At 43.8% G+C, this 27,662-nt stretch overlaps 2 protein-coding genes across 7 annotated transcripts; one reads left to right on the forward strand and one right to left on the reverse strand.

The window, feature by feature from the left end:
- Nucleotides 1–1,016: 1,016 nt before the first annotated feature.
- On the reverse strand, nt 1,017–7,265 carry LOC115190108 (zinc finger protein Pegasus). Of its 5 annotated transcripts, none has more exons than XM_029748589.1 (5): nt 6,774–6,850; nt 4,749–4,853; nt 3,378–3,554; nt 2,591–2,776; nt 1,017–2,417 (listed from the first exon to the last, which is right to left on the reverse strand). In XM_029748589.1, exons 2-5 carry the CDS (start codon nt 4,840–4,842, stop codon nt 1,390–1,392), a joined length of 1,485 nt encoding a protein of 494 aa, XP_029604449.1. In that variant the 5' UTR covers nt 4,843–4,853; nt 6,774–6,850; the 3' UTR covers nt 1,017–1,389. The 5 variants fall into 5 exon arrangements, with proteins under 5 accessions (XP_029604449.1, XP_029604448.1, XP_029604451.1 ...); XM_029748588.1 differs by having other exon boundaries at nt 2,591–2,779; XM_029748591.1 differs by lacking the exons at nt 4,749–4,853; nt 6,774–6,850 and adding an exon at nt 7,140–7,265 and having other exon boundaries at nt 2,591–2,779.
- On the forward strand, nt 7,165–26,778 carry LOC115190109 (short/branched chain specific acyl-CoA dehydrogenase, mitochondrial). Of its 2 annotated transcripts, XM_029748593.1 has the most exons (10): nt 7,165–7,264; nt 9,201–9,360; nt 11,268–11,368; nt 14,593–14,799; nt 17,062–17,232; nt 18,753–18,878; nt 20,963–21,145; nt 21,643–21,780; nt 22,413–22,512; nt 24,750–26,778. In XM_029748593.1, exons 1-10 carry the CDS (start codon nt 7,232–7,234, stop codon nt 24,824–24,826), a joined length of 1,296 nt encoding a protein of 431 aa, XP_029604453.1. In that variant the 5' UTR covers nt 7,165–7,231; the 3' UTR covers nt 24,827–26,778. The 2 variants fall into 2 exon arrangements, with proteins under 2 accessions (XP_029604453.1, XP_029604454.1); XM_029748594.1 differs by lacking the exon at nt 14,593–14,799.
- Nucleotides 26,779–27,662: the final 884 nt, after the last annotated feature.

Raw genomic sequence — 27,662 nt, forward strand, 5'->3', positions numbered from 1 at the left:
AATCTGAATGTGGAACAGAGAACACATGGAATCAGTCTGAACGTGGAACAGAGAACACATGGAATCAATCTGAATGTGGAACAGAGAACACATGGAATCCATCTGAATGTAGAACAGAGAACACATGGAATCAATCTGAATGTGGAACAGAGAACACATGGAATCAATCTGAATGTGGAACAGAGAACACATGGAATCAATCTGAATGTAGAACAGAGAACACATGGAATCAATCTGAATGTGGAACAGAGAACATATGGAATCAATCTGAACGTGGAACAGAGAACACATGGAATCCATCTGAATGTGGAACAGAGAACACATGGAATCAATCTGAATGTGGAACAGAGCAGAGTAAAATACAGAGTGAAATAATGTCTAAGCTGAAGCATTAATATACACAGATGTCATTGACGTCAAGCCGTTAATATAATGTTAAGTTTTACACTCACAATAAAGTGAGACACTATTATACACAATGTATAGTAAAGCATGTCTGTTGGTCAATGTTGAACACCTATGTTCTTTGCTTCATGCCTTGCCTCCTCACGCCATTTGCACACACTGTATATAGACTTTTTCTATTGTGTTATTGACTGTACATTTGTTTATTCCATGTGTAACTCTGTTTTGTTGTTTGTGTCGCACTGCTTTGCTTTATCTTGGCCAGGTCGCAGTTGTAAATGAGAACTTGTTCTTAACTGGCCTACCTGGTTAAATAAAGGTGAAATAATTATATATTTATTTTAAATAAGGCAAGGTCAGAACTGTTTAAACTCTAACCACAGCAACCAGATACCTTGTAATCGCTATTTAAACTATACGTTTTGTCACTCGCATGTAATATCACCAATATTGATGTAACTAATTCAGAGTCTCGTGTGGCGCAGCGGTCTAAGACACTGCATCTCAGTGCAAGAGGTGTCACAACAGTACCTGGTTCGAATCCAGGCTGTATCACATCCGGCCTGTGATTGGGAGTCCCATAGGGCGGCGCACAATTGGCCCGGCGTCGTCCGGGTTTGGCCCGGGTTTGGCCGTCATTGTAAATATGAATTTGTTCTTAACTGATTTGCCAAGTTAAATACAAATGATAAGAAGTGACTTCTTTTAAATTCTCAGATGGCACCGAGGAGGACACATGATTAAACGTCTCCAACCTCCAGATTACTTTCCCATTTATAGAAGCATCAATTCCTCATTTCAAAGTAACTCTCACTCTCTTAAGTTATATCATAAAAAACAAACAAAACAAAAAAAAACAATACAATAAAATATAGATCAGAATCGCTCTGATCCCTGATTATCATAAACACGGAGTTAAGTTAATGTGCTCTGTGAGACGCCAAACATCATTCAAATTCCTCTTGGTTTTACTGTGGAGGTCAGTCACTGCGTGTGCTGCCCGCGAGCAAAATGGCAGGCAAAGTCGTACTTGTTCCTGCACTTACAGCCACAGATATTACACTGGAAGGGGTTCTCATAGCCGTGGCAACCCATGTGAATAGTATACAGGATGTTGTCAGAGAAGTAGGTGTCGCAATGCTGACAGCTGTGCAACATCTGTGGATCTGGGTCCTGTGTGCTACCGGGTAAGGCAGGGGTACTGGGCTGGCTGTTACTAATGCTAGCCGAGCTGGTGCGTGTGTGTACACTGTGTTCACTGCTCGGTTCTGGGTCTACAGGGCTGGGGATGTAGTTCCTGCTATGGCCTGCAGGGGTTTGGAGGTCCTCGGGGCTGGTTGGAGAGGAGGTTTGGTGGTGGTGGTGGTGGTAGTGGTGGTGGTGGGCACCACTTTGACTGGTGGATAAAGATACCGACACTGCAATCGGTGCACCGGACGCCTGCTGGATGAGGAACGGCTTGACGTCGTTACAGGACAGTCTGTCAGGAGATACAGGGGTCTGGTCCACTGGGGGGAGGTTGGATAACTGGCCTGCCAGCGTAGACAGCTGGTTCAGTGGATTGTTGTCCAGCGCCATGTCACTGTTGACATCCCTGCTGGCACCTCCTCCTCCTCCTCCTCCTCCTCCAGTCCCATGGTCCTTCACATTGTTCTCGTACGCCTCGTGGTTCAGGTAGTCTGGTTTCCCCACCACCATGGAGGGAGGGCTGAAGTTGATGAGGAGGTGTCTGCTGTAACCTCCCAGGCCCAGGGAGCTGCCGCTCTTCTTCTTCTGTAGGACGTTCAGCATCTTCTTGTTGGAGAGGAAAGAGGGCAGCACCGACCCCTTCATGGGTAGAAGCTTGTGGCGACGCCGGCGGTGGTGGGACAGGTTGCTGCGGTCGCTGCAACGGAAGGAGCAGAGGTCACACTTGTAGGGTTTCTCTCCCGTGTGGGAGCGCATGTGGGCCTCAAGGTGACGCTCGTAGGCAGAGGCGAACGGGCACAGCTGGCAGCGATGAGGCTTCTCTCCTGTTAATCAACAAAGAGGGGGATGTTTAGGTTTATTTCAACGTCTTGGCACATTTCCAACATCCATTTAAAAATGTAGTTAAAAAAATAAGATCTTAACTATATGGACAGTGCAGGGGCGGACTGACCATCTGGCATGTTGGGCAAATGCCAGATGGGATGGTCCATTTTACCTGTGTGAATTCTGATGTGCTCTATCAGGCGAGCGGTGCCTTTACTGGCGTAGCTGCAGTAGCTACATTTGAGCTTGCCGTCGAAGGTCCTCTGGAAGCCGTCCACCAGAAGCCCAGAGTTGTTGTCATCCAGAGGAACTTCCATTGATCCATTGTGATGATCACTCTCTGGGATAGCAGCTGCTGCTACTGGGAGAGGAGACCACAAGACATACAATTAAATAGATACTTTACAGTACATTTTTTCACCGGAAATTGATACCTCTAAACAATACCCAAACTTCACAGACACACAAAAGCCGAGGTCTGTAGCTCAAATCACATCTAGAACTTATCCGGAAGCAGGATTTGTAAAATCACATTTTACATTGATCTATTTCCGGTGGAAAAAATGTATTCTGGCAGACAATCTAGTCAGAAACCATTTGTGGCGCAGTCCTGTTTTTGTCTGGTGCTTGAAAGATATGAGAGGATTACTTGAGATGCATTAGGGTCATCTTTGTGAAGTAAATATGTCCACAATATGGTATCTAAACATAAAAAACACACTCATTGCTCCTCCAGAGGACCCCTTTTGGATGACGGCCCATCGCCACAAAATAAAATAAAAACATTACAAAATTGTTCAAACAGACTTATTAGGTTATTCCCCGTAGCGCTGGGCCCTGTTCCACTGGGTTTAACTTCCTACAGAAAAAATGAGGGATATGGCCTATTTTGGCCATGTTGAAAAAGATCCATCCTAATTGAAAGTGAACTACTCTGATAGTGTTCATAACAGTCTCACCAGCTTGGAGGTGGTCAGGCTCCATCTCCCCGCAGACAGAGCCTGAGATCATGTTGACATGGTGCGTTTGCTGTGTCAGGTACTCTTGAAAGTCCTTTATGAAATCCAGAGGTTTTAGATCATCGTCCATTTGGCAAGATGGGGTGTATTGTGATGACTTCTGATCACCCCCCCAACCTGTAAGATAAGGCAATAATATATATATTTTTAAAACCTTTATTTAAAACTAGGCAAGTCAATTAAGAACAAATTCTTATTAACAATGACGGCCTACTGGGGAACAGTGGGGTTAACTGCCTTGTTCAGGGGGCAGAACGACAGATTTTTACCTCGTCAACTCGGGGATTCAATCTAGCAACCCTTTCGGTTACTGGCCCAACGCTCTAACCACTAGGCTACCTGCCTCTAACCACTAGGCTACCTGCCTCTAACCACTAGGCTACCTGCCTCTAACCACTAGGCTACCTGCCTCTAACCACTAGGCTACCTGCCTCTAACCACTAGGCTACCTGCCTCCCTCTCTAACCACTAGGCTACCTGCCTCCCCCTCTAACCACTAGGCTACCTGCCTCTAACCACTAGGCTACCTGCCTCTAACCACTAAACTACCTGCCTCTAACCACTAGGCTACCTGCCTCCCTCTCTAACCACTAGGCTACCTGCCTCTAACCACTAAACTACCTGCCTCTAACCACTAGGCTACCTGTCTCTAACCACTAGGCTACCTGCCTCTAACCACTAGGCTACCTGCCTCTAACCACTTGGCTACCTGCCTCTAACCACTAGGCTACCTGTCTCTAACCACTAGGCTACCTGCCTCTAACCACTTGGCTACCTGCCTCTAACCACTAAACTACCTGTCTCTAACCACAAGACTACCTGCCTCTAACCACTAGGCTACCTGCCTCTAACCACTAGGCTACCTGCCTCCCCCCTCTAACCACTAGGCTACCTGCCTCTAACCACTAGGCTACCTGCCTCTAACCACTTGGCTACCTGCCTCTAACCACTAAACTACCTGTCTCTAACCACTAGACTACCTGCCTCTAACCACTAGGCTACCTGCCTCTAACCACTAGGCTACCTGCCTCCCCCCTCTAACCACTAGGCTACCTGCCTCTAACCACTAGGCTACCTGCCTCTAACCACTAGGCTACCTGCCTCTAACCACTAGACTACCTGCCTCTAACCACTTGGCTACCTGCCTCTAACCACTAAACTACCTGTCTCTAACCACTAAACTACCTGCTTGACGATTAAACATAATGAACCACATGATAATTGTTACAATACTACTGTATGTATGGCATAACCTATAGCCGATATTGGACTAAATGAGCCTAACGTTAGTCTTTAGTCTAAATAACTTACATGTTCTGTTTAAGGATGAATTGGTTCTGGAAGCCAAAACAGCCAGATACTCCCATCTAAACGTGAAGCGATTGCGGTACGGTTCTTGAAACATAAATCGCTCTACTTTGATAGCACAACAAAAATAATTTCACAAATACAAAATAAACATTTCATGTAGTGAACACTTGTTTTAAATGTTGCAGATGACAGTATTTTTATTTTATGTTTACTCCGTTTCCACACAGGTTAGATGCAGTAACGTGTAAATATGGCCGTGTGGGGAATCTAAACCCTATAAAAGCGTATCATGTTTAACAACTTATATATATATTGTTTTGCCCGATATGAAAGATACGGTTATTATGCTTCCAAAACCCGTCCAGCAAGCTATGTCCTTAATGTTCACACCGACCGTCGCGGTTCTTATTAATAAAACTCCCTCTTACAGAAAACACCTTCATCCAAAGCCTCTCTAAATGTAATGTAATTGAGAGTGATGATCAAGGATATAACCATAATACATGATGTGGGCAGTCAGTTACGATGATAAATAAGTATATTGGCACCAAAAAACATCTCATAACAGTGGCAACATGACAATGTAGCAGCATTTTATACACAGCCCATCTCTCACTTTCACTACTACCGGCGTTGCTCGTTAATAACGGTAGTAATGTATAACAGTAGTAATGTATAACGGTAGTAATGTATAACGGTAGTAATGTATAACGGTAGTAATGTTAATGTATAACGGTAGTAATGTATAACGGTAGTAATGTATAACGTTAGTAATGTATAACGGTAGTAATGTATAACGTTAGTGATGTATAATGGTAGTAATGTTTAACGGTAGTAATGTATAACAGTAGTAATGTATAACGTTAGCTTGTATAACGGTAGTAATGTATAACGTTAGTAATGTATAACGGTAGTAATGTATAACGTTAGTAATGTATAACGTTAGTAATGTATAACGGTAGTAATGTATAACGGTAGTAATGTATAACGTAATGTATAACGGTAGTAATGTATAACAGTAGTAATGTATAACGGTAGTAATGTATAACAGTAGTAATGTATAACGTTAGTAATGTATAACGGTAGTAATGTATAACGGTAGTAATGTATAACAGTAGTAATGTTTAACAGTAGTAATGTATAACAGTAGTAATGTTAATGTATAACAGCAGTAATGTATAACGTTAGTAATGTATAACGGTAGTAATGTATAACGGTATAACGGTAGTAATGTATAACGGTAGTAATGTATAACGGTATAACGGTAGTAATGTATAACGGTAGTAATGTATAACGGTAGTAATGTATAACGGTATAACATTAGTAATGTATAACGGTAGTAATGTATAACAGTAGTAATGTTTAACAGTAGTAATGTATAACAGTAGTAATGTATAACGGTATAACGGTAGTAATGTATAACGGTAGTAATGTATAACGGTAGTAATGTTAATGTATAACGGTAGTAATGTTAATGTATAACGGTAGTAATGTATAACGTTAGTAATGTTTAACAGTAGTAATGTATAACGGTAGTAATGTATAACGGTAGTAATGTATAACGGTAGTAATGTTTAACGGTAGTAATGTTTAACGGTAGTAATGTATAGCGGTAGTAATGTTAATGTATAACGGTAGTAATGTATAACGTTAGTAATGTTTAACAGTAGTAATGTATAACGGTAGTAATGTATAACGGTAGTAATGTTAATGTATAACGGTAGTAATGTATAACGTTAGTAATGTTTAACAGTAGTAATGTATAACGGTAGTAATGTTTAACGGAAGTAATGTATAACGGTAGTAATGCTAATGTATAACGGTAGTAATGTATAACGTTAGTAATGTTTAACAGTAGTAATGTTTAACGGTAGTAATGTATAACGGTAGTAATGTTAATGTATAACGGTAGTAATGTATAACGTTAGTAATGTATAACAGTAGTAATGTATAACGGTAGTAATGTATAACGGTAGTAATGTTAATGTATAACGGTAGTAATGTACGCTAGCCATTTTTACTTACCAGCTGGTCGTCAATCACAGCACCGTTAAAAAACAATATATATATATATATACGATAATTTACGCGTTACCCATCCGGTCTTATGTTAAGATGGACATTTCAAACACTATCTACGACAATAACAATGTGTGATGACAAGTTATTGTTAGCCGGTTGTGCTAAAAACAACAGAGAAGGAGCAGGGATGTGTTATAGTAGCTATGCGACAGTAAAATGACTCCCATTTCAGAAACACATAGCTGTCAGTGAAAACTCCCTAGTTGGAAATACAACAGCAGAAAGATGAAGATGTTTATTTGATTAAAAATGCCCTGCGTATTTAAAATATTGAAGACGTATGAGTTAATAAGAGGTGATACGGTCTACCAAAGGTGGAAGATGCGAAACGGTTCCAGTGGTCGCTGTTTCACCCGGTCCGTACAGAAGGGAACACACTCACATGTAAACAAGAGAAAAACATGGCGTCGTCCTTGATCAGGTGCTTCTCAAAGGTGAGACGAATAGTGATGCAAAAAAACAGTTTCTTCGTTCACATTGTTGTTTTATGATATGTTGTCATACTTAATTAGAAATACTAACTTAGCCAGTGTTTTTTTTAACTTTATATTACCCCATTGCATAACCTGCTATCACATAACGCGTTGGCTAGTTAGCTGCATGCTAATAAACATTACATAGCTAGTTAGCTGCATGCTAATAAACATTACATAGCTAGTTAGCTGCATGCTAATAAACGTTACATAGCTAGTTAGCTGCATGCTAATAAACATTGCATAGCTAGTTAGCTGCATGCTAATAAACATTACATAGCTAGTTAGCTGCATGCTAATAAACATTACATAGCTAGTTAGCTGCATGCTAATAAACATTACATAGCTAGTTAGATGCATGCTAATAAACATTACATAGCTAGTTAGCTGCATGCTAATAAACATTACATAGCTAGTTAGCTACCGCCTGCGTCAGTTACACCACAAGTTACTCATGAAGAAATGTCCTTCCTTGTGTCACTGCTTTTATCTTGTCGTATAACGTTATAGCCACCACTCTCTCATATTCACTTATGCTGGAGTATGGATATATTTTTGTTGTCTGACGACTCAAACTGAATTGTTCCACTGCTCTATTTTCGCTAGCTACGTAGACTATTTGCCCGCTGTAGAAGTGCTCAGAAAGTGACTTTTAAAAAAAATATATAAATATGCCAAAACATTCAAGAGTTAAAGTGCTCAAAGTTCACCTATTCGGCATATCATGAGACATCCATGTCTTCATCACTGGAAAACTCGACCGTTTATTTTTATCATAAAAGCTTACAAACAGGCTTGTCAAACTATTTTATAATTTCATTTTTAAAAAAGTTTTTTTATATTTTTTAAATATCACAGTTTTTAACCTATAACGTCAATTATCTAAAAACGCGTAAACTCCGATTTTTGTACTCCATATTCTCATACGTTGTCGCCCACCATTGGTTGAGACACAACATGCTCTTGAATACAGAGTGGGTAATTTCAAATCATAGAAATATAAATTATAGAATATACCTATCCCTTCAGACCACTGTAATTTAGCTGGTACACCATTGTAATTTCAATATTTTCTTCTAATTACTACCACAAATATGGCTGCCGGTCCACCCTCCGTTGAATGGCAACTTGAATGGTGATGTCTATTCTAGTATTTCTATGATTTCAATAGGTTTCCTATGGAGGATTGACAGTTTCATTTAAAACAACAGATATTCCCATTTCAAGTCAACGTTCTCTGATGTCTGGACCTCCAACAATATTGGCATGTGTTGTAGCCCTACTTGTGCCCACAATTGGTTGAGACAACATGATCTTGAATACAGGGTGGGTATAATGTTTTGGCGGATAAATGTACTAAAATGGTAATCAAATAGGAATTTCTACTTTCAAATAATTAAGGAAAAAAAGGAGTTAAAGCTTTTGTAGATTATTTATATTTAAGGTTAATAAATGTCATTTTTAAATTAAAAAGCTTTTTTTTTTCAATAAATTATAAAATAGTTTTGACAACCCTGTTTGTAAGCTTTTATGAAATCAAACTCAACTGTTTATTTTTTCCAGTGATGAAGACATGGATGTCTCATGCTATGGTGGGGTATGCATAATAGGTCACATTTCCCTTGAATGTTTTTGTATTCATGTCCAAAAAGTCACTTTCTGAGCACTTCTACGATGGGCAAATATGTATGGAAGGTTTCGTTCAAGTCAAAAGGGGTGCTGTCAAAAAAAGGTTAGAATTCAAAAGTGATTGAATTCAAATGGATGGCTGCCTCAACAAGGAGTTTGGGTAGCCAGGCAAATCTATTTTGCGATTGAGTAGAGTAGCAACTTTTTGCCTAGACACTCAAGTTGTATCATGTCATCCATCAGCGAAAATGTAACTGTGTTATTTCAGGTTGGTAGGCAGGTGTCCCGACCATGGAGTGTGTGCCAACATGGGCTGCGGAACAGATCCACCCAACCAGACGTGTCTGCAGAGCAGGCTGCTGCTCTGGGGGTCTCCTACCCTCCACTACAGACATATTCTGAGGAGGAGGGGATGATGAGGGATGCTGGTGAGTTGGACCATGCAGGATATATACTAGGCAGAGCAACAAAGGAGATATATAATATATGTCACACACACAGTACCAGTCAAAAGTTTGGACACCTTCTCATTCAAGGGTTTTTCTTCATTTGAACTATTTTCTACATTGCAGAATAATAGTGAAGACATCAAAACTATGGAATGACACATATGGAATCATGTAGTAAGCAAAAAAGTGTTACACAAATCAAATGTTATATTTTACAAAGTATCCACCCTTTGCCTTGATGACAGCTTTACACACTCATGGAATTCTCTCAACCAGCTTCACGAGGAGAGCTTTTCCAACAGTCTTGAAGGAGTTCCCACCAATGCTGACTACTTGATGGCTACTTGTCCTTCACTCTGCAGTCCAACTCATCCGAAACCATCTCAATTGAGTTTAGGTCGGGTGATTGCGGAGGCCAGGTAATCTGATGGTCAAATAGTCCTTACACAGCCTGGAGGTGTGTTGGGTCATAGTCCTGTTGAAAAACAAATGATCGTCCCACTATGCGCAAACCAGATGGGATGGCGTATCACTGCAGAATGCTGTGGTAGCCATGCTGGCTAAGACTGCCTTGAATTCTAAATAAATCACAGACAGTGTCACCAGCAAAGCACCCCACACCATGACACCTCCTCCATGCTTCACGGTGGGAAGACACAGCGGTTGGAACTAAAAATCTCAAATTTGGACTCATCAGTCCAACGGAGGGTGGACCGGCAGACTCCTCTGAACAGTTGATGTTGAGATGTGTCTGTTACTTGAACTCTGTGAAGCATTTATTTGGGCTGCAATTTCTGAGGTCGGTAACTCTAATGAACTTATCCTCAGCAGCAGAGATAACTCTGGGTCTTCCATTCCTGTGGTGGTCCTCATGAGAGCCAGTTTCATCATAGTGCTTCATCCACCTCTGGCCTGCTCGCCTCCCTACCTCTGAGGAAGCACAGTTCCCGCTCAGCCCAGTCAAAACTGTTCGCTGCTCTGGCACCCCAATGGTGGAACAAGCTCCCTCACGACGCCAGGACAGCGGAGTCAATCACCACCTTCCGGAGACACCTGAAACCCCACCTCTTTAAGGAATACCTGGGATAGGATAAAGTAATCCTTCTAACCCCCCCCCCCTAAAAGATTTAGATGCACTATTGTAAGTGGTTGTTCCACTGGATATCATAAGGTGAATGCACCAATTTGTAAGTCGCTCTGGATAAGAGCGTCTGCTAAATGCCTTAAATGTAAATGTAATGTAAATGTTTTTTGCGACTGCACTTGAAGAAACTTTCAAAGTTCTTGAAATGTTCCAGATTGACTGACCTTCATGTCTTAAAGTAATGATGGACTGTCATTTATCTTTGCTTATTTGAACTGTTCTTGCCATAATATGGACTTGGTCTTTTACTAAATAGGGATATCTTCTGTATACCAACCCTACCTTGTCACAATACAACTGATTGCCCCAAACTTATTACGAAGGAAAATGAACTTTTAACAAGGCACACCTGTTAATTGAAATTCATTCCAGGTGACTAGCTCATCAAGCTGGTTGAGAGAATGCTAAGAGTGTGCAAAGCTGTCATCAAGGCAAAGGGTGGCTACTTTGAAGAATCTAAACTATATTTTGTGTTATATCATAGTTTTGATGTCTTCACTATAATTCTACAATTTAGAAAATAGTACAAATAAAGAAAAACCCTGGAATGAGTAGGTGTGTCCAAACTTTTGACTGGTATTGTGTGTGGTGTGTGTATATAGCACTACAACCAACCAATAAGATTTAATAAACAGACTGGATCATGCTATGGATTGGTCTGATTTGTCATGAATTTGGTTCTATGTAAGTTCAGTTAATCAAGTCACACTGCATTTCATTTTACTGTCTCATATTTGAACAGTGAACAAGTTTGCACAGGAGCGTCTTGCCCCGTTTGTGTCGAAGATGGACGAAAACTCTCATATGGACCCGGAAGTGATAAAGTCACTCTTTGAACAGGGGGTATGTGTTTCTCTTCTTTACATCCTATGGTCATTAGGCTAAGGGCAATTCCGTGTAAAAGGACCCATTTAGAACCAACGTGAAGCCCATAGGAGCATGTCAGTGGGGGAAATGAAAGCTAAAGCTAAGTGCAGTTACCCTCGCAAGGTGAGGTCATTTTGACCCTTAGTTTTTTCTCTCTCAAAAAGGTATCGTTTTTTTTTTTTTTTCAATTTTCAAAATGACAAATCTAACTGCCTGCAGCTCAGGACCTGAAGCAAGGATATGTTGATTCTTGATACCATTTGAAAGGAAACACTTTGAAGTTTGTGAAATGAATGTAGGATAATATAACACATTAGATCTGGTAAAAGATAATACAAAGAAAATAAAAAACATGCATATATATATTTTTTTTTTTGTACCATCTTTGAAATGCAAGAGAAAGGCCATAATGGAATATTCCAGCCCAGTCGTTCAGCTCATAGTGTCTCCTGTTACTGTCCTCTCTTCCACTGACATACTGTTATGTCCAGTATAATGTACTTCACCGAACATATCTACTGTACTGAACTATACTGTGATGTGAAACATAGACGTCTATGATTGGTTCAGATTTGGTCTTGTCTGGACCAACCAAATTTGGTCTTGTTTTGGGGGCGGAGCTCATTAGAATAATACCCAGATATGTAAAGCAGGATATTAACCAGGATACATCACCATGAAGATAATTATATGAATAGCCATAATTATGCATTTCAGTAGAATACTGATCAGGGACTCATGATGTAAATCCGTTACCGTAATTCTGTTACCTGATGTTTTTATTTTTATTTATTTTTATTTCACCTTTATTTAACCAGGTAGGCAAGTTGAGAACAAGTTCTCATTTACAACTGCGACCTGGACAAGATAAAGCAAAGCAGTTCGACATCATACAACAACACAGAGTTACACATGGAGTAAAACAAACATACAGTCAATAATACAGTAGAACAATAAGTCTATATACAATGTGAGCAAATGAGGTGAGATAAGGGAGGTAAAGGCAAAAAAAGGCCACGGTGGCAAAGTAAATACAATATAGCAATTAAACACTGGAATGGTAGATTTGTAGTGGAAGAAAGTGCAAAGTAGAAATAATGGGGTGCAAAGGAGATAAATAAATACAGTAGGGGAAGAGGTAGTTGTAATGTAAATCAACTTAGTGTAGTTCAATAAGCAAAATATCTATATTTTTTAAAGTCGAGGTGTCATGTCTACTGATGTCCCATTCTTTCTGCAGACATCTTGGAATCTTAATTCTCAACTGAGTGTACAAAACATTTCATAACAGACTGACCAGGTGAATCCAGGTGGAAGCTATGATCCCTTATTGATGTCACTTGTTAAATCCACTTCAATCAGTGTAGATGAAGGGGAGGAGACGGGTTAAAGAAGGATTTTTAAGCCTTGAGACAATTGAGACATTGATTGTGTATGTGTGCCATTCAGAGGGTGAATGGGGAAGACTAAAGATTTTAAGTGCCTTTTAACAGGGTATTGTAGTAGGTGCCAGGCGCACCGGTTTGTGTCAAGAACTGCAACGCTGCTGGGTTTTTCACGCTCAACAGTTTCCTGTGTGTATCCAGAATGGTCCAACACCCAAAGGACATCCAGCCAACTGGACACAACTGTGGGAAGCATTGGAGTCAACATGGACCAGCATCCCCTGTGGAACGCTTTCAATACCTTGTAGAGTCCATGTTCGGACGAATCGAGGATGTTCTGAAGGAAAAGGGGGGTGCAACTCAATATTAGGAAGGTGTTCCTAATGTTTTGTACACTCGGTGTATATTTTGAGTTTTTGTAAAGCGTCCTCACATAAAAAAACGGAGGGAAGTTTTTACCGAAATACTGTTACCAAACTTTGCATCGGCGCAGTTCTTCTAGTGGATGTATTTCTGTAAAATATTCAGCAGTCCCTGTGCATGGAGTTGGTTTGTTAAACTTTGAAATAAATGTTTTTTTGTTTAGTAACATTTGGAAGTCCCAGCATAATTCTGTTACCGTGGAAGAAACCTAACTTACCGCCGTCATGTTCATTAGACACCAAACAGAAGACAATGGACTAGAACATGGAGAGACTACCTGGACATATGTCCTGAACACCCCCCTGTTGTCAAAACAAAAAGAACACCGCCCTGTTGTCAAAACAAATAGAACACCGCCCTGTTGTCAAAACAAAAAGAACACTCCCCTGTTGTCAAAACAAATAGAACACCGCCCTGTTGTCAAAACAAAAAGAACAAACACCGCCCCTGTTGTCAAAACAAAAAGAACAAACACCGCCCCTGTTGTCAAAACAAAAAGAACACCGCCCTGTTGTCAAAACAAAAAGAACACTCCCCTGTTGTCAAAACAAATAGAACACCGCCCTGTTGTCAAAACAAAAAGAACACCGCCCTGTTGTCAAAACAAAAAGAACACCGCCCTGTTGTCAAAACAAATAGAACACCGCCCTGTTGTCAAAACAAAAAGAACACTCCCCTGTTGTCAAAACAAATAGAACACCGCCCTGTTGTCAAAACAAAAAGAACACCGCCCTGTTGTCAAAACAAAAAGAACACCGCCCTGTTGTCAAAACAAAAAGAACACTCCCCTGTTGTCAAAACAAAAAGAACACCGTCCTGTTGTCAAAACAAAAAGAACAAACACCGCCCCTGTTGTCAAAACAAAAAGAACAAACACCGCCCCTGTTGTCAAAACAAAAAGAACAAACACCGCCCCTGTTGTCAAAACAAAAAGAACAAACACCGCCCCTGTTGTCAAAACAAATAGAACACCGCCCCTGTTGTCAAAACAAAAATAACACCCCCCCTGTTGTCAAAACAAATAGAACACTCCCCTCTTGTCAAAACAAAAATAACACCCCCCCATGTTGTCAAAACAAAAAGAACACTCCCCTGTTGTCAAAACAAAAAGAACAAACACCGCCCCTGTTGTCAAAACAAAAAGAACACTCCCCTGTTGTCAAAACAAAAAGAACACCGCCCCTGTTGTCAAAACAAAAAGAACAAACACCGCCCCTGTTGTCAAAACAAAAATAACACCCCCCCCTGTTGTCAAAACAAATAGAACACTCCCCTGTTGTCAAAACAAATAGAACACCGCCCCTGTTGTCAAAACAAATAGAACACCGGCCCTGTTGTATATAGTTGTTTATTCCTCATTAATTTGTCAGATGATTCATTGTCACTTCCCAGCTGATGGGCGTAGAGATCGACCCAGAGTACGGAGGCACCGGATCCACGTTCTTCTCCTCCATCCTGGTCATTGAGGAGCTGGCTAAAGTGGACGCCTCCGTGGCCGTGCTGTGTGACATCCAGAACACCCTCATCAACACGCTGTTTACCAAGCTGGGGACCGCGGCCCAGAAAGAACGGTATCTCAGCCGACTGTCAACAGACATGGTAACAGGTTGCACTTCGGGTTGATTTTATTAAGCAGGTTTCTAGCCGAGAGGCAAAATGGGTATCCATGTGTTTTGATTTAAGGGTAGTGAGAGGTAGTGTGTATCTATGTGTTTTGATTTAAGGGTAGTGTGTATCTATGTGTTTTGATTTAAGGGTAGTGTGTATCTATGTGTTTTGATTTAAGGGTAGTGTGTATCTATGTGGTTTGATTTAAGGGTAGTGTGTATCTATGTGTTTTGATTTAAGGGTAGTGTGTATCTATGTGTTTTGATTTAAGGGTAGTGTGTATCTATGTGTTTTGATTTAAGGGTAGTGTGTATCTATGTGTTTTGATTTAAGGGTAGTGTGTATCTATGTGTTTTGATTTAAGGGTAGTGTGTATCTATGTGTTTTGATTTAAGGGTAGTGTGTATCTATGTGTTTTGATTTAAGGGTAGTGTGTATCCATGTGTTTTGATTTAAGGGTAGTGTGTATCTATGTGTTTTGATTTAAGGGTAGTGTGTATCTATGTGTTTTGATTTAAGGGTAGTGTGTATCCATGTGTTTTGATTTAAGGGTAGTGTGTATCTATGTGTTTTGATTTAAGGGTAGTGTGTATCTATGTGTTTTGATTTAAGGGTAGTGTGTATCTATGTGTTTTGATTTAAGGGTAGTGTGTATCTATGTGTTTTGATTTAAGGGTAGTGTGTATCTATGTGTTTTGATTTAAGGGTAGTGTGTATCTATGTGTTTTGATTTAAGGGTAGTGTGTATCTATGTGTTTTGATTTAAGGGTAGTGTGTATCTATGTGTTTTGATTTAAGGGTAGTGTGTATCTATGTGTTTTGATTTAAGGGTAGTGTGTATCTATGTGTTTTGATTTAAGGGTAGTGTGTATCTATGTGTTTTGATTTAAGGGTAGTGTGTATCTATGTGTTTTGATTTAAGGGTAGTGTGTATCTATGTGTTTTGATTTAAGGGTAGTGTGTATCTATGTGTTTTGATTTAAGGGTAGTGTGTATCTATGTGTTTTGATTTAAGGGTAGTGTGTATCTATGTGTTTTGATTTAAGGGTAGTGTGTATCTATGTGTTTTGATTTAAGGGTAGTGTGTATCTATGTGTTTTGATTTAAGGGTAGTGTGTATCTATGTGTTTTGATTTAAGGGTAGTGTGTATCCATGTGTTTTGATTTAAGGGTAGTGTGTATCTATGTGTTTTGATTTAAGGGTAGTGTGTATCTATGTGTTTTGATTTAAGGGTAGTGTGTATCTATGTGTTTTGATTTAAGGGTAGTGTGTATCTATGTGTTTTGATTTAAGGGTAGTGTGTATCTATGTGTTTTGATTTAAGGGTAGTGTGTATCTATGTGTTTTGATTTAAGGGTAGTGTGTATCTATGTGTTTTGATTTAAGGGTAGTGTGTATCCATGTGTTTTGTATTAAGGGTAGTGTGTATCCATGTGTTTTGATTTAAGGGTGTGCTAGTAAGTTTAAATAAAGCTTCTGATCATGTAGCTAACCTCTCTTGATTATAGCCAGCAGAGGGAGCTACTGGTTCACAAGACATTTAACAGACCGACACCCCCTTCAGAAAATATTCACACCACTTCACTTTTAAACACATGTTGTTGTTACAGCCTGAATTTAAAATGGATACATTGATGTTTGGGGGGGGTCACTGGCCTACACACAATACCCCGTAATGTCAAAGTAGAATTATGTTTTTGATACCTTGTTGTCCAGTAGGTTGGTAGTTCCAGACCTGTCCATGTAATGATACTGATACCTTGTTGTCCTGTAGGTTGGTAGTTCCAGACCTGTCCATGTAATGATACTGATACCTTGTTGTCCTGTAGGTTGGTAGTTCCAGACCTGTCCATGTAATGATACCTTGTTGTCCAGTAGGTTGGTAGTTCTAGACCTGTCCATGTAATGATACTGATACCTTGTTGTCTTGTAGGTTGGTAGTTCCAGACCTGTCCATGTAATGATACCTTGTTGTCCTGTAGGTTGGTAGTTCCAGACCTGTCCATGTAATGATACTGATACCTTGTTGTCCTGTAGGTTGGTAGTTCCAGACCTGTCCATGTAATGATACTGATACCTTGTTGTCCTGTAGGTTGGTAGTTCCAGACCTGTCCATGTAATGATACTGATACCTTGTTGTCCTGTAGGTTGGTAGTTCCAGACCTGTCCATGTAATGATACTGATACCTTGTTGTCCTGTAGGTTGGTAGTTCCTGTCCATGTAATGATACTGATACCTTGTTGTCCTGTAGGTTGGTAGTTTCTGCCTGTCAGAAGCAGAGTCGGGGAGCGACGCCTTCTCTCTGAAGACGCGTGCTGACAAACACGGGGACTATTACGTCATCAACGGTTCCAAGATGTGGATCAGTAACGCAGAGCAAGCTGGTGTGTTTCTGGTGATGGCCAACGTGGACCCGTCCGCTGTGAGTTCAAACCCACGCAGTCACCGAACAAACCCACTCAGTCACCGAACAAACCCTCACCGAACAAACCCACGCAGTCACCGAACAAACCCTCACCGAACAAACCGACACAGTCACCAAACAAACCCACGTAGTCACCGAACAAACCCTCACCGAACAAACCCGCGCAGCCACCGAACAAACCCACGCAGTCACCAAACAAACCCACGTAGTCACCAAACAAACCCACTCAGTCACCGAACAAACCCTCACCGAACAAACCCGCGCAGCCACCGAACAAACCCACGCAGTCACCAAACAAACCCACGTAGTCACCGAACAAACCCACGCAGTCACCGAACAAACCCACGCAGTCACCGAACAAACCCGCGCAGTCACCGAACAAACCCGCGCAGTCACCGAACAAACCCACGCAGTCACCGAACAAACCCACGCAGTCACCGAACAAACCCACCCAGTCACCGAACAAACCCGCGCAGTCACCGAACAAACCCGCGCAGTCACCGAACAAACCCACGTAGTCACCGAACAAACCCACGTAGTCACCGAACAAACCCACGCAGTCACCGAACAAACCCGCGCAGTCACAGAACAAACCCACGCAGTCACCGAACAACAGTCACCGAACAAACCCACGCAGTCACCGAACAAACCCACGCAGTCACCGAACAAACCCACGCAGTCACCGAACAAACCCACCCAGTCACCGAACAAACCCGCGCAGTCACCGAACAACAGTCACCGAACAAACCCACGCAGCCACCGAACAAACCCACGCAGCCACCGAACAAACCCACGCAGTCACCGAACAAACCCACGCGGTCACCGAACAAACCCACGCAGTCACCGAACAAACCCTCGCAGTCACCGAACAAACCCTCGCAGTCACCGAACAAACCCACGCAGTCACCGAACAAACCCATGCAGTCACCGAACAAATCCACGCTGTCACCGAACAAACCCACGCAGTCACCGAACAAACCCACGCAGTCACCGAACAAACCCATGCAGTCACCGAACAAATCCACGCTGTCACCGAACAAACCCACGCAGTCACCGAACAAACCCTCACCGAACAAACCCACGCAGTCACCGAACAACAGGGTCTAGTTCATTAGGGGCACACCGAAGCATAACATTTTTTTTAAAACGCTGTGCAACGGAAAATGAAAACGTAATTTATTATTGGACAAGTTCAGATAGTAACCTCCGTTTCCCTCTGTTTTGAACAGTTTTTCCCCCGTTTCATTTCTAAGGAACATATCCTTGATTTCCAGGCCTTATGGTCCGGTAACTTGGTTATTCCAATCCTTCCAACCTGTAGTAGTTATGGTAGTGTTTGTCTTCAGGCTGTAGAGGAGTTTCTCCTTAGTGTTTGATATGTCCTGTTGAGAGGTAGCTCCTAGGAAACAGCTCCTTCCTGGTTTTACACGCTGTTGGAACCTGTGTATGTGACCAATAAAGTTTTGTGATTTTTGTATCAAGCAGTAAATGACAGTATCTTCCTCTTTTGTTGACAGGGTCACAGAGGTATCACCTGCTTCATCGTGGACAGAGACACCGAGGGGCTTCAGATCGGCAAGAAGGAGAACAAACTGGGTCTGAGAGCTTCTTCAACCTGTCCTCTCAACCTGGATAACATCAAGGTAGGTAGGCTCTTCAACCTGTCCTCTCAACCTGGATAACATCAAGGTAGGTGGGCTCTTCAACCTGGATAACATCAAGGTAGGTGGGCTCTTCAACCGGGACAACATCAAGGTAGGTAGGCTCTTCAACCTGGACAATATCAAGGTAGGTAGGCTCTTCAACCTGGATAATATCAAGGTAGAGTCCACACACAATTTAAATATAGACAGTCCCAACAACCAGCGATGAAAAGGTGAATCTGATAGGCATCAACCTGTTTCATCAGATCAGAAGCATGTTGATTGAACGGTAATGTACGTGTATAATAATGACTCTACCTTCTAGCTGATTATATGAAATGTGTCTGTACTCTCTAGAAGTGGCCATTTTGTTTTTTTATTGTATCCATATTTTAGATTCTGTCTATATATTTTGTAGGGCTGACCCCGTTTAGTTGACTGTTAGTCGACAGAGATTTCTTTAGTCGAGCAGTCTCAAATTATTACATTGTTTTTCATTGGCGTACAGGACACCCATGTGATTTGCGTCTGTCTGTGTGAACCAATCCGTTGCGGAGGCCGTGGGGATGGCATAGTCCATCACTGTTAAGACATGTGCTACTGAAATTATTATATATTGGTTATATTATGTAAGAACAACGGTGCAACACCTAATAATAACAAAAATAATATTATTTTATAACGAATGTGTTTTCTCCCACGTTGGATAGCTGTCGCTGTCCGTCGTTCTGAACCGTGATCTTCAGTGCGCCTTTGACTTTGCCCTCTTTCCTTCGACCACGTTGCTATGTGCATAATGGCAAAGGTAACCAGCGTATTGGTTACCGTTGCTATGTGCGTAATGGGAAAGGTAACCAGCGTATTGGTTACCGTTGCTATGTGCGTAATGGCAAAGGTAACCAGCGTATTGGTTACCGTTGCTATGTGCGTAATGGCAAAGGTAACCAGCGTATTGGTTACCGTTGCTATGTGCGTAATGGCAAAGGTAACCAGCGTATTGGTTACCGTTGCTATGTGCGTAATGGGAAAGGTAACCAGCGTATTGGTTACCGTTGCTATGTGCGTAATGGCAAAGGTAACCAACGTATTGGCCATATACCACACCTCCTCGGGCCTTATTGCTTAAATAAAGGCTACTGTATCAATCAATCATTCGTTCATGTCATCACACAGCATAAGAGTCATTCATGCTTAGAAATGTAATCAAAACATTTTAGTTTTAAAAGGAAATAAAAGTAGCCTTGAATAATTAGCCTAAACAATAAACAAACGGCAAATGTGTCAGCAATTGCGTTATTTTACAATCCGTGTATGAACAGACTCTCTCTGGTACACTTAAAATAGTTTACGCTGTTCCAAATGGTCGGATGTTTTCTTTTTGTAATCTAACAGATGTTTGGTGTGTTTTTTTCCCCTCATATCTCTAGTAGTTTCCACAACTAAATCAAATGTCTTCCACGTATCTGACTTTCCCGTTCCCTCCTGAGCAACCGGTAAACATTCCCCCGTTTTCCCAGTTTCTTATTCACATCCTCCGTATCCATTTTGCTGTTCAGAGTTTATAACCAATTAATAGGGATTATGATAGGCTATAGGTCAGGTCCTATTGGTCACATAAAGAGAACGAGGACTAGATGGATTTAGACGGACACATTTACGCTAACAGAACTTTTCAGTCAGAGAAACAACAAGTGGAAATGTCTGTAATTATGTTGCAGCACGGACAGCACAATAAACACTATTGCTGTTTTGCGGTGCCTGCTAGCTGCAGCAGGGAGGAGAGCGAGACAACGTGCCCCAGTCACACACAGGCATTCGCTGATTTTTAAAATTGTTTTATCGTTACACAGCGCTGCAAGTGCCGTCGAACACCCTATTGAATCATTTTGTGTCTTTTTAATTATTTAATCAAACAGTGCGCTTAAAGCATCAGACAAGCTTGTTCGACCAACAGTTGTTTTCGTCGGGGGAACAGAGCCTAATATTTTCTCTGTTGCTGGCACCAACACTTCACCAAGTCAAATTCTGGGTACGTGAAAATGTACTTTACGATTGAATAAAATTCGATTCTGATTTTGTCGAAGGTTCCTGAGAAGAACATCTTGGGTCAAGCCGGCCACGGATACAAGTACGCCATCGGCATGCTGAATGAAGGCAGGATTGGTATCGCTGCTCAGATGTTGGGATTGGCTCAGGGTTGCTTCGACCAGGCCGTTCCCTACACCAGACAGAGGGTTCAGTTTGGCAAACGTATCTTCGACTTCCAGGTAAAACATATTCATTTAAAACCATTTTTATACATTTCCTGGATATTACATTTTAATGTTTCTCCACTTGTAGGTGTTGCAGCTATGATCAGTGTGTGGCTTACTGGCTTCTATCAAACTAATCTTTGTGATTTTATTTTAAAAGTCTCCATTGTTCTCCGTTTTTAATATAATAATAATAATAATAATCAAGGCCATTTAGCAAACACTTAAAAAAAAGAAATTCCAAAGCGGCTTAGTCATGCCTGCATACCTTTTAGCCTGGCTGGCCCCAGCGGGAATCGAACCCACAGCCCTGGAATTGCAAGCGCCATGCTCTACCACCTGAGCCACACAGAACCGGTGTTGTATTGAACGGAAACTACAGCACACTAGTGATCGTGATGCTTCTGTAATGTGTTACAGGCCATGCAGCACCACATCTAAAGGATGCTTCTGTAATGTGTTACAGGTCATCCAGCACCACATCTAAAGGATGCTTCTGTAATGTGTTACAGGCCATGCAGCACCAGATTGCCCATGTCGCCACCCAGATAGAGGCTGCCAGGTTGCTTACCTACAACGCTGCCCGGCTGAAGGAGGCAGGAAGACCTTTCATCAAGGAGGCCTGCATGGCCAAGTACTTCACCTCAGAGGTGAGCTGAATGTAGAGACCGAGGCCCATATTCATAAAGCAACTCAGAGTGAGAGTATATGATCGTAGATCAGCAATCACTGGACTGGTCCTGTATCAGAACCCTGCTCCGAGAGGGTCCCCCTCCCGCCCCTACTCCGAGAGGGTCCCCCCTCCGCCCCTGCTCCGAGAGTGTCCCCCCTCCGCCCCTACTCCAAGAGGGTCCCGCCCCTGCTCCGAGAGGGTCCCCCCTCCGCCCCTGCTCCGAGAGGGTCCCCCCGCCCCCTGCTCCGAGAGGGTCCCCCCGCCCCCTGCTCCGAGAGGGTCCCCCCGCCCCCTGCTCCGAGAGGGTCCCCCCCGGCCCCTGCTCCGAGAGGGTCCCCCCCGGCCCCTGCTCCGAGAGGGTCCCCCCGCCCCTACTCCGAGAGGGTCCCCCCGCCCTGCTCCGAGAGGGTCCCCCCGCCCTACTCCGAGAGGGTCCCCCCGCCCCTACTCCGAGAGGGTCCCCCCACCCTACTCCGAGAGGGTCCCCCCCGCCCCTGCTCTTCTAATAGAGGGAATGAACAGTGCAAATCCAAACTATTTCATACAACGGCCTCACAGTATTTGTGTTGTTTTAACAATATCTTGATTGTTCCTCCCTCTGTAAATTAGGTCGCAACGTTGACCACTTCGAAATGCATCGAGTGGATGGGAGGAGTGGGCTTCACCAAAGACTACCCTATCGAGAAATACTACAGAGATTGTAAAATAGGTATGTTTCTATGGCTAGTTCCAAAGCTATCCTGTACTGTTGCTATGCAACCCGGGGGGGGCGTGTAACTCGGGAACGTCATAACTACAGTGAGCTAGCTAGTTATTGGGCCACAGCAAGGTGGAGTCGGGTGGTGCTGGGCGACACAGAAGGTAATCTGATCCTCGAGGAATTCCTCTGTCTGGTCTGACCTTGGTGTTCTAGGAGAGAGTGGGGGGTGCTAGGAGAGAGAGGGGGGGGGTGCTAGGAGAGAGGGGGGGGGGTGCTAGGAGAGAGAGGGGGGGGTGCTAGGAGAGAGAGGGGGGGGGGTGCTAGGAGAGAGAGAGGGGGGTGGGTGCTAGGAGAGAGGGGGGGGTGCTAGGAGAGAGAGAGGGGGTGTGGGTGCTAGGAAAGAGGGGGGGTGGGTGCTAGGAGAGAGAGGGGGGGGTGCTAGGAGAGAGAGAGGGGGGGGGTGCTAGGAGAGAGGGGGGGGTGCTAGGAGAGAGAGGGGGGGTGCTAGGAGAGAGGGGGGGGTGCTAGGAGAGAGAGAGGGGGGTGGGTGCTAGGAGAGAGGGGGGGGGTGCTAGGAGAGAGAGGGGGTGGGTGCTAGGAGAGAGAGGGGGGGGGTGCTAGGAGAGAGAGAGGGGGGGTGCTAGGAGAGTGGGGGGGTGGGTGGGTGCTAGGAGAGAGGGGGGGTGCTAGGAGAGAGAGGGGGGTGCTAGGAGAGAGAGGGGGGGGTGCTAGGAGAGTGGGGGGGTGGGTGGGTGCTAGGAGAGAGGGGGGATGCTAGGAGAGAGAGGGGGGGTGCTAGGAAAGAGAGGGGGGGGTGCTAGGAGAGAGGGGGGGTGCTAGGAGAGAGAGGGGGGGTGCTAGGAGAGAGGGGGGGTGCTAGGAAAGAGAGGGGGGGGGGCGAGGAGAGGAGGGGGGGGGCTAGGAGAGAGAGGGGGGGGTGCTAGGAGAGTGGGGGGGTGGGTGGGTGCTAGGAGAGAGGGGGGGGTGCTAGGAGAGAGAGGGGGGGTGCTAGGAAAGAGAGGGGGGGGGTGCTAGGAGAGAGGGGGGGTGCTAGGAGAGAGGGGGGGGTGCTAGGAGAGAGAGAGGGGGTGTGGGTGCTAGGAAAGAGGGGGGGTGCTAGGAGAGAGGGGGGGTGCTAGGAGAGAGGGGGGGTGCTAGGAGAGAGGGGGGGGGTGCTAGGAGAGAGGGGGGTGCTAGGAGAGAGGGGGTGCTAGGAGAGAGGGGGGGGGTGTGGGTGCTAGGAGAGAGGGGGGGGGGGGGTGCTAGGAGAGAGGGGGGGTGCTAGGAGAGAGGGGGGGGTGCTAGGAGAGAGGGGGGGTGCTAGGAGAGAGGGGGGGGTGCTAGGAGAGAGAGGGGGGGGGTGCTAGGAGAGAGAGGGGGTGGGTGGGTGCTTTCTGTTGATTGCAGCCCTGTGGCGTTCTGTATAGAGGATGGGGCCCTGTGGCGTTCTGTATAGAGGATGGGGCCCTGTGGCGTTCTGTATAGAGGATGGGGCCCTGTGGCGTTCTGTATAGAGGATGGGGCCCTGTGGCGTTCTGTATAGAGGATGGGGCCCTGTGGCGTTCTGTATAGAGGATGGGGCCCTGTGGCGTTCTGTATAGAGGGTGTGGCCCTGTGGCGTTCTGTATAGAGGATGGGGCTCTGTGGCGTTCTGTATAGAGGATGGGGCCCTGTGGCGTTCTGTATAGAGGATGGGGCCCTGTGGCGTTCTGTATAGAGGATGGGGCCCTGTGGCGTTCTGTATAGAGGATGGGGCCCTGTGGCGTTCTGTATAGAGGATGGGGCCCTGTGGCGTTCTCTATAGAGGATGGGGCCCTGTGGCGTTCTGTATAGAGGATGGGGCCCTGTGGCGTTCTGTATAGAGGATGGGGCCCTGTGGCGTTCTGTATAGAGGATGGGGCCCTGTGGCGTTCTGTATAGAGGATGGGGCCCTGTGGCGTTCTGTATAGAGGATGGGGCCCTGTGGCGTTCTGTATAGAGGATGGGGCCCTGTGGCGTTCTGTATAGAGGATGGGGCGCTATTTCAGACACACTTTGACTGTTGATGACAGAGATTTTGGCAGATCCAGGCTCAGTTAGACAGACTGAGTGAACGGTTTCTCTTTGGTCCAGTACTGATTTAAGGAAAAGTCTATTTTAATTATTGGTGGAATTTATGGACATAACATGTAATAATGTGTAATGTTCTATTCCCATATTGGTGTCATGGTCATTAAAGCTGTTTCTCCATGTGTGTAACTATACAGGTACCATTTATGAGGGAACAACCAACATCCAGCTATCCACCATGGCCAAGTTTATAGACAAGGAGTATGACCACTGAGCTGACCTGGTCTGGCTGTTTCCTCATCATGTAGACTGACCTGGTCTGGCTGTTTCCTCATCATGGAGACTGACCTGGTCTGGCTGTTTCCTCATCATGGAGACTGACCTGGTCTGGCTGTTTCCTCACCATGTAGACTGACCTCCTCCTGACCTGGTCTGGCTGTTTCCTCACCATGGAGACTGACCTGGTCTGGCTGTTTCCTCATCATGTAGACTGACCTGGTCTGGCTGTTTCCTCATCATGGAGACTGACCTGGTATGGCTGTTTCCTCACCATGTAGACTGACCTCCTCCTGACCTGGTCTGGCTGTATCCTCAGCATGTAGACTGACCTGATCTCCTGACCGTATCCTCAGCATGTAGACTGACCTGATCTCCTGACTGTATCCTCAGCATGTAGACTGACCTGATCTCCTGACCGTATCCTCAGCATGTAGACTGACCTGATCTCCTGACTGTAGACTGACCTGATCTCCTGACCGTAGACTGACCTGATCTCCTGACCGTATCCTCAGCATGTAGACTGACCTGATCTCCTGACTGTAGACTGACCTGATCTCCTGACTGTAGACTGACCTGATCTCCTGACTGTAGACTGACCTGATCTCCTGACTGTAGACTGACCTGATCTCCTGACTGTAGACTGACCTGATCTCCTGACTGTAGACTCAGCATGTAGACTGACCATCATACACTCCTCTTTGTGACCAATTGGTTTTTTAATCACTCGTTGTTGGAACTGTTGTGGGATTTAGGGCTCTGTTCAATCTGAATCGTTGGAAGTTCATCGTTACAGCTGATGATTTGAAAAATTTGTTTTTAAAAGGCAATGTTCCCGGGTTAGTGGAGACTACATACACGGTAAACGCTTAGTGGAGACTACATACAGGGTAAACGCTTAGTGGAGCCTACATACAGGGTAAACGCTTAGTGGAGACTACATACACGGTAAACGCTGCATATATCAGTTCAATTGGAAATTACCTTTTTATTTTCAATCCCCCAATCTGTACCGCTTCAGCCACCCAGACTGAATAGAACCATTACTGTAGAGGTCATACATTTTACATTTACATTTTAGTCATTTAGCAGACGCTCTTATCCAGAGCGACTTACAGTAGTGAATGCATACATTTCATACATTTTTTTCTTCCCGTATTGGTCCCCCCCGTGGGAATCGAACCCACAACCCTGGCGTTGCAAACACCATGCTCTACCAACTGAGTCATGCCTGGACCACTGCTGATTATACAGCACTAGAGGATGTTCCATAACCATGTACACTTAGTCAATGCATCTGTTGCTCTCCACTATGGATGGATTCATGGTTACTGTTTCCAGACCTGTAGATAGATAGTGTAAAGTAGCTCTGGTCTTGGTACTGTAAGTGTTTTGAACTGTTTCCAGACCTGTAGATAGATAGTGTAAAGTAGCTCTGGTGTTGGTACTGTAAGTGTTTTGAACTGTTTCCAGACCTGTAGATAGATAGTGTAAAGTAGCTCTGGTGTTGGTATTGGTAAGTGTTTTGAACTGTTTTGAACTGTTTTCCAGACCTGTAGCTTGTGCTTTTTACAAACTAATGGGGGTTAATTCTACACTATTGGTATGATTATTTACTCATCTGATTTTAATTGCCTCGTATTAAATCAGTGCCTTTTTATCCCAGCATAGTTTGTTGTGTATTTTGTAACGCCATAAGATGTAATATGACACCTCTGTTTTAGATGAAGTCCTTCTATGGTTGTGTAGTCTGTTGGGTGGTTTTGGCTCTACTTTTGTCACGGTAAACCATGTTTACTTAGGTGGAGTAGATCCATCCTATCAGAGCCTTGTTTCAGCACTTTGTTTTAAAGATATCTGGGGAATTCATTTCACAGAACTAGAAGAGATTGTCTACGTTGTTTTTATATTCATCAACTTCTTTGACAATACTAATAAATATTAAATAAGTATTTTTTAATTATCTCGTCTCCTCTTATTGCAGCTAAGGTATTATTGCGAAGCAGTCCTTCTAAATCTCGTTTAGCTGTAGCGAAAGTACCAAAGCCCAACTCCTAGCAGGTCTGTTCTTCAGCCACTAGATGGCAGACATTTCCTTGTTTTCCTGAGTCTGAGAGGTGAGGTTTGTTAGTACGCCACAGTAAAAGCCACATACCGTAACTTCCCAAAGAGTAGTAAATTACAACAATTTCTTAATAGCCTTGTCAGAACATAATGTTGTTTTATGGCAATTGAATTACGCTCAGGTTTCAGACTGAAGAGAACTCATTAAATAATTCAACTCTCAGGAGCAGCTTGTCAGATAAGATTGATTCGATTTCCGTACGACACGGTCTTGTCCTTACAATACAAGGGCTATTGTTCTCTCCCCAGACAGCATAGTTAGTACACACACACACACACACACACACACACACACACACAACATGGTGGACTGATATCAGCTGTCAACCAGTAATAATATCGGTTCGACAGAGAACATTGATCACTGACTAAGTTGATGCTGTAAGATTCAGTCTAGCTACTTGACAGTGTATCCAGTCTAGCTACATGACGTGGCGGCGTCTCCACTCTAGCTACATGACTTGGCGGTGTCTCCACTCTAGCTACATGACTTGGTGGTGTCTCCACTCTAGCTACATGACGTGGCGGTGTCTCCACTCTAGCTACATGACGTGGCGGCGTCTCCACTCTAGCTACATGACGTGGCGGTGTCTCCACTCTAGCTACATGACGTGGTGGTGTCTCCACTCTAGCTACATGACGCGGTGGTGTCTCCACTCTAGCTACATGACGTGGCGTCTCCACTCTAGCTACATGACGTGGTGGTGTCT

This window comes from Salmo trutta, unplaced genomic scaffold, assembly GCF_901001165.1.
Source record: "Salmo trutta unplaced genomic scaffold, fSalTru1.1, whole genome shotgun sequence".
NCBI lineage: Eukaryota > Metazoa > Chordata > Actinopteri > Salmoniformes > Salmonidae > Salmo > Salmo trutta.

Bases quoted from the DNA above. Each gene is read 5' to 3' on its own strand.
- LOC115190109 (XM_029748593.1), top strand. From the start codon at position 7,232: ATGGCGTCGTCCTTGATCAGGTGCTTCTCAAAG. The intron at 11,369-14,592 runs GTATGTGTTTCT...GTCACTTCCCAG, and splicing joins AGTCACTCTTTGAACAGGGG to CTGATGGGCGTAGAGATCGA. The intron at 18,879-20,962 runs GTAGGTAGGCTC...ATTTTGTCGAAG, and splicing joins TCAACCTGGATAACATCAAG to GTTCCTGAGAAGAACATCTT.
- LOC115190108 (XM_029748588.1), bottom strand. From the start codon at position 4,842: ATGTTTCAAGAACCGTACCGCAATCGCTTCACGTTTAGATGGGAGTAT. The intron at 3,555-4,748 runs GTAAGTTATTTA...CTTATCTTACAG, and splicing joins TTCATCCTTAAACAGAACAT to GTTGGGGGGGTGATCAGAAG. The intron at 2,418-2,590 runs GTAAAATGGACC...GTTGATTAACAG, and splicing joins GCACATCAGAATTCACACAG to GAGAGAAGCCTCATCGCTGC.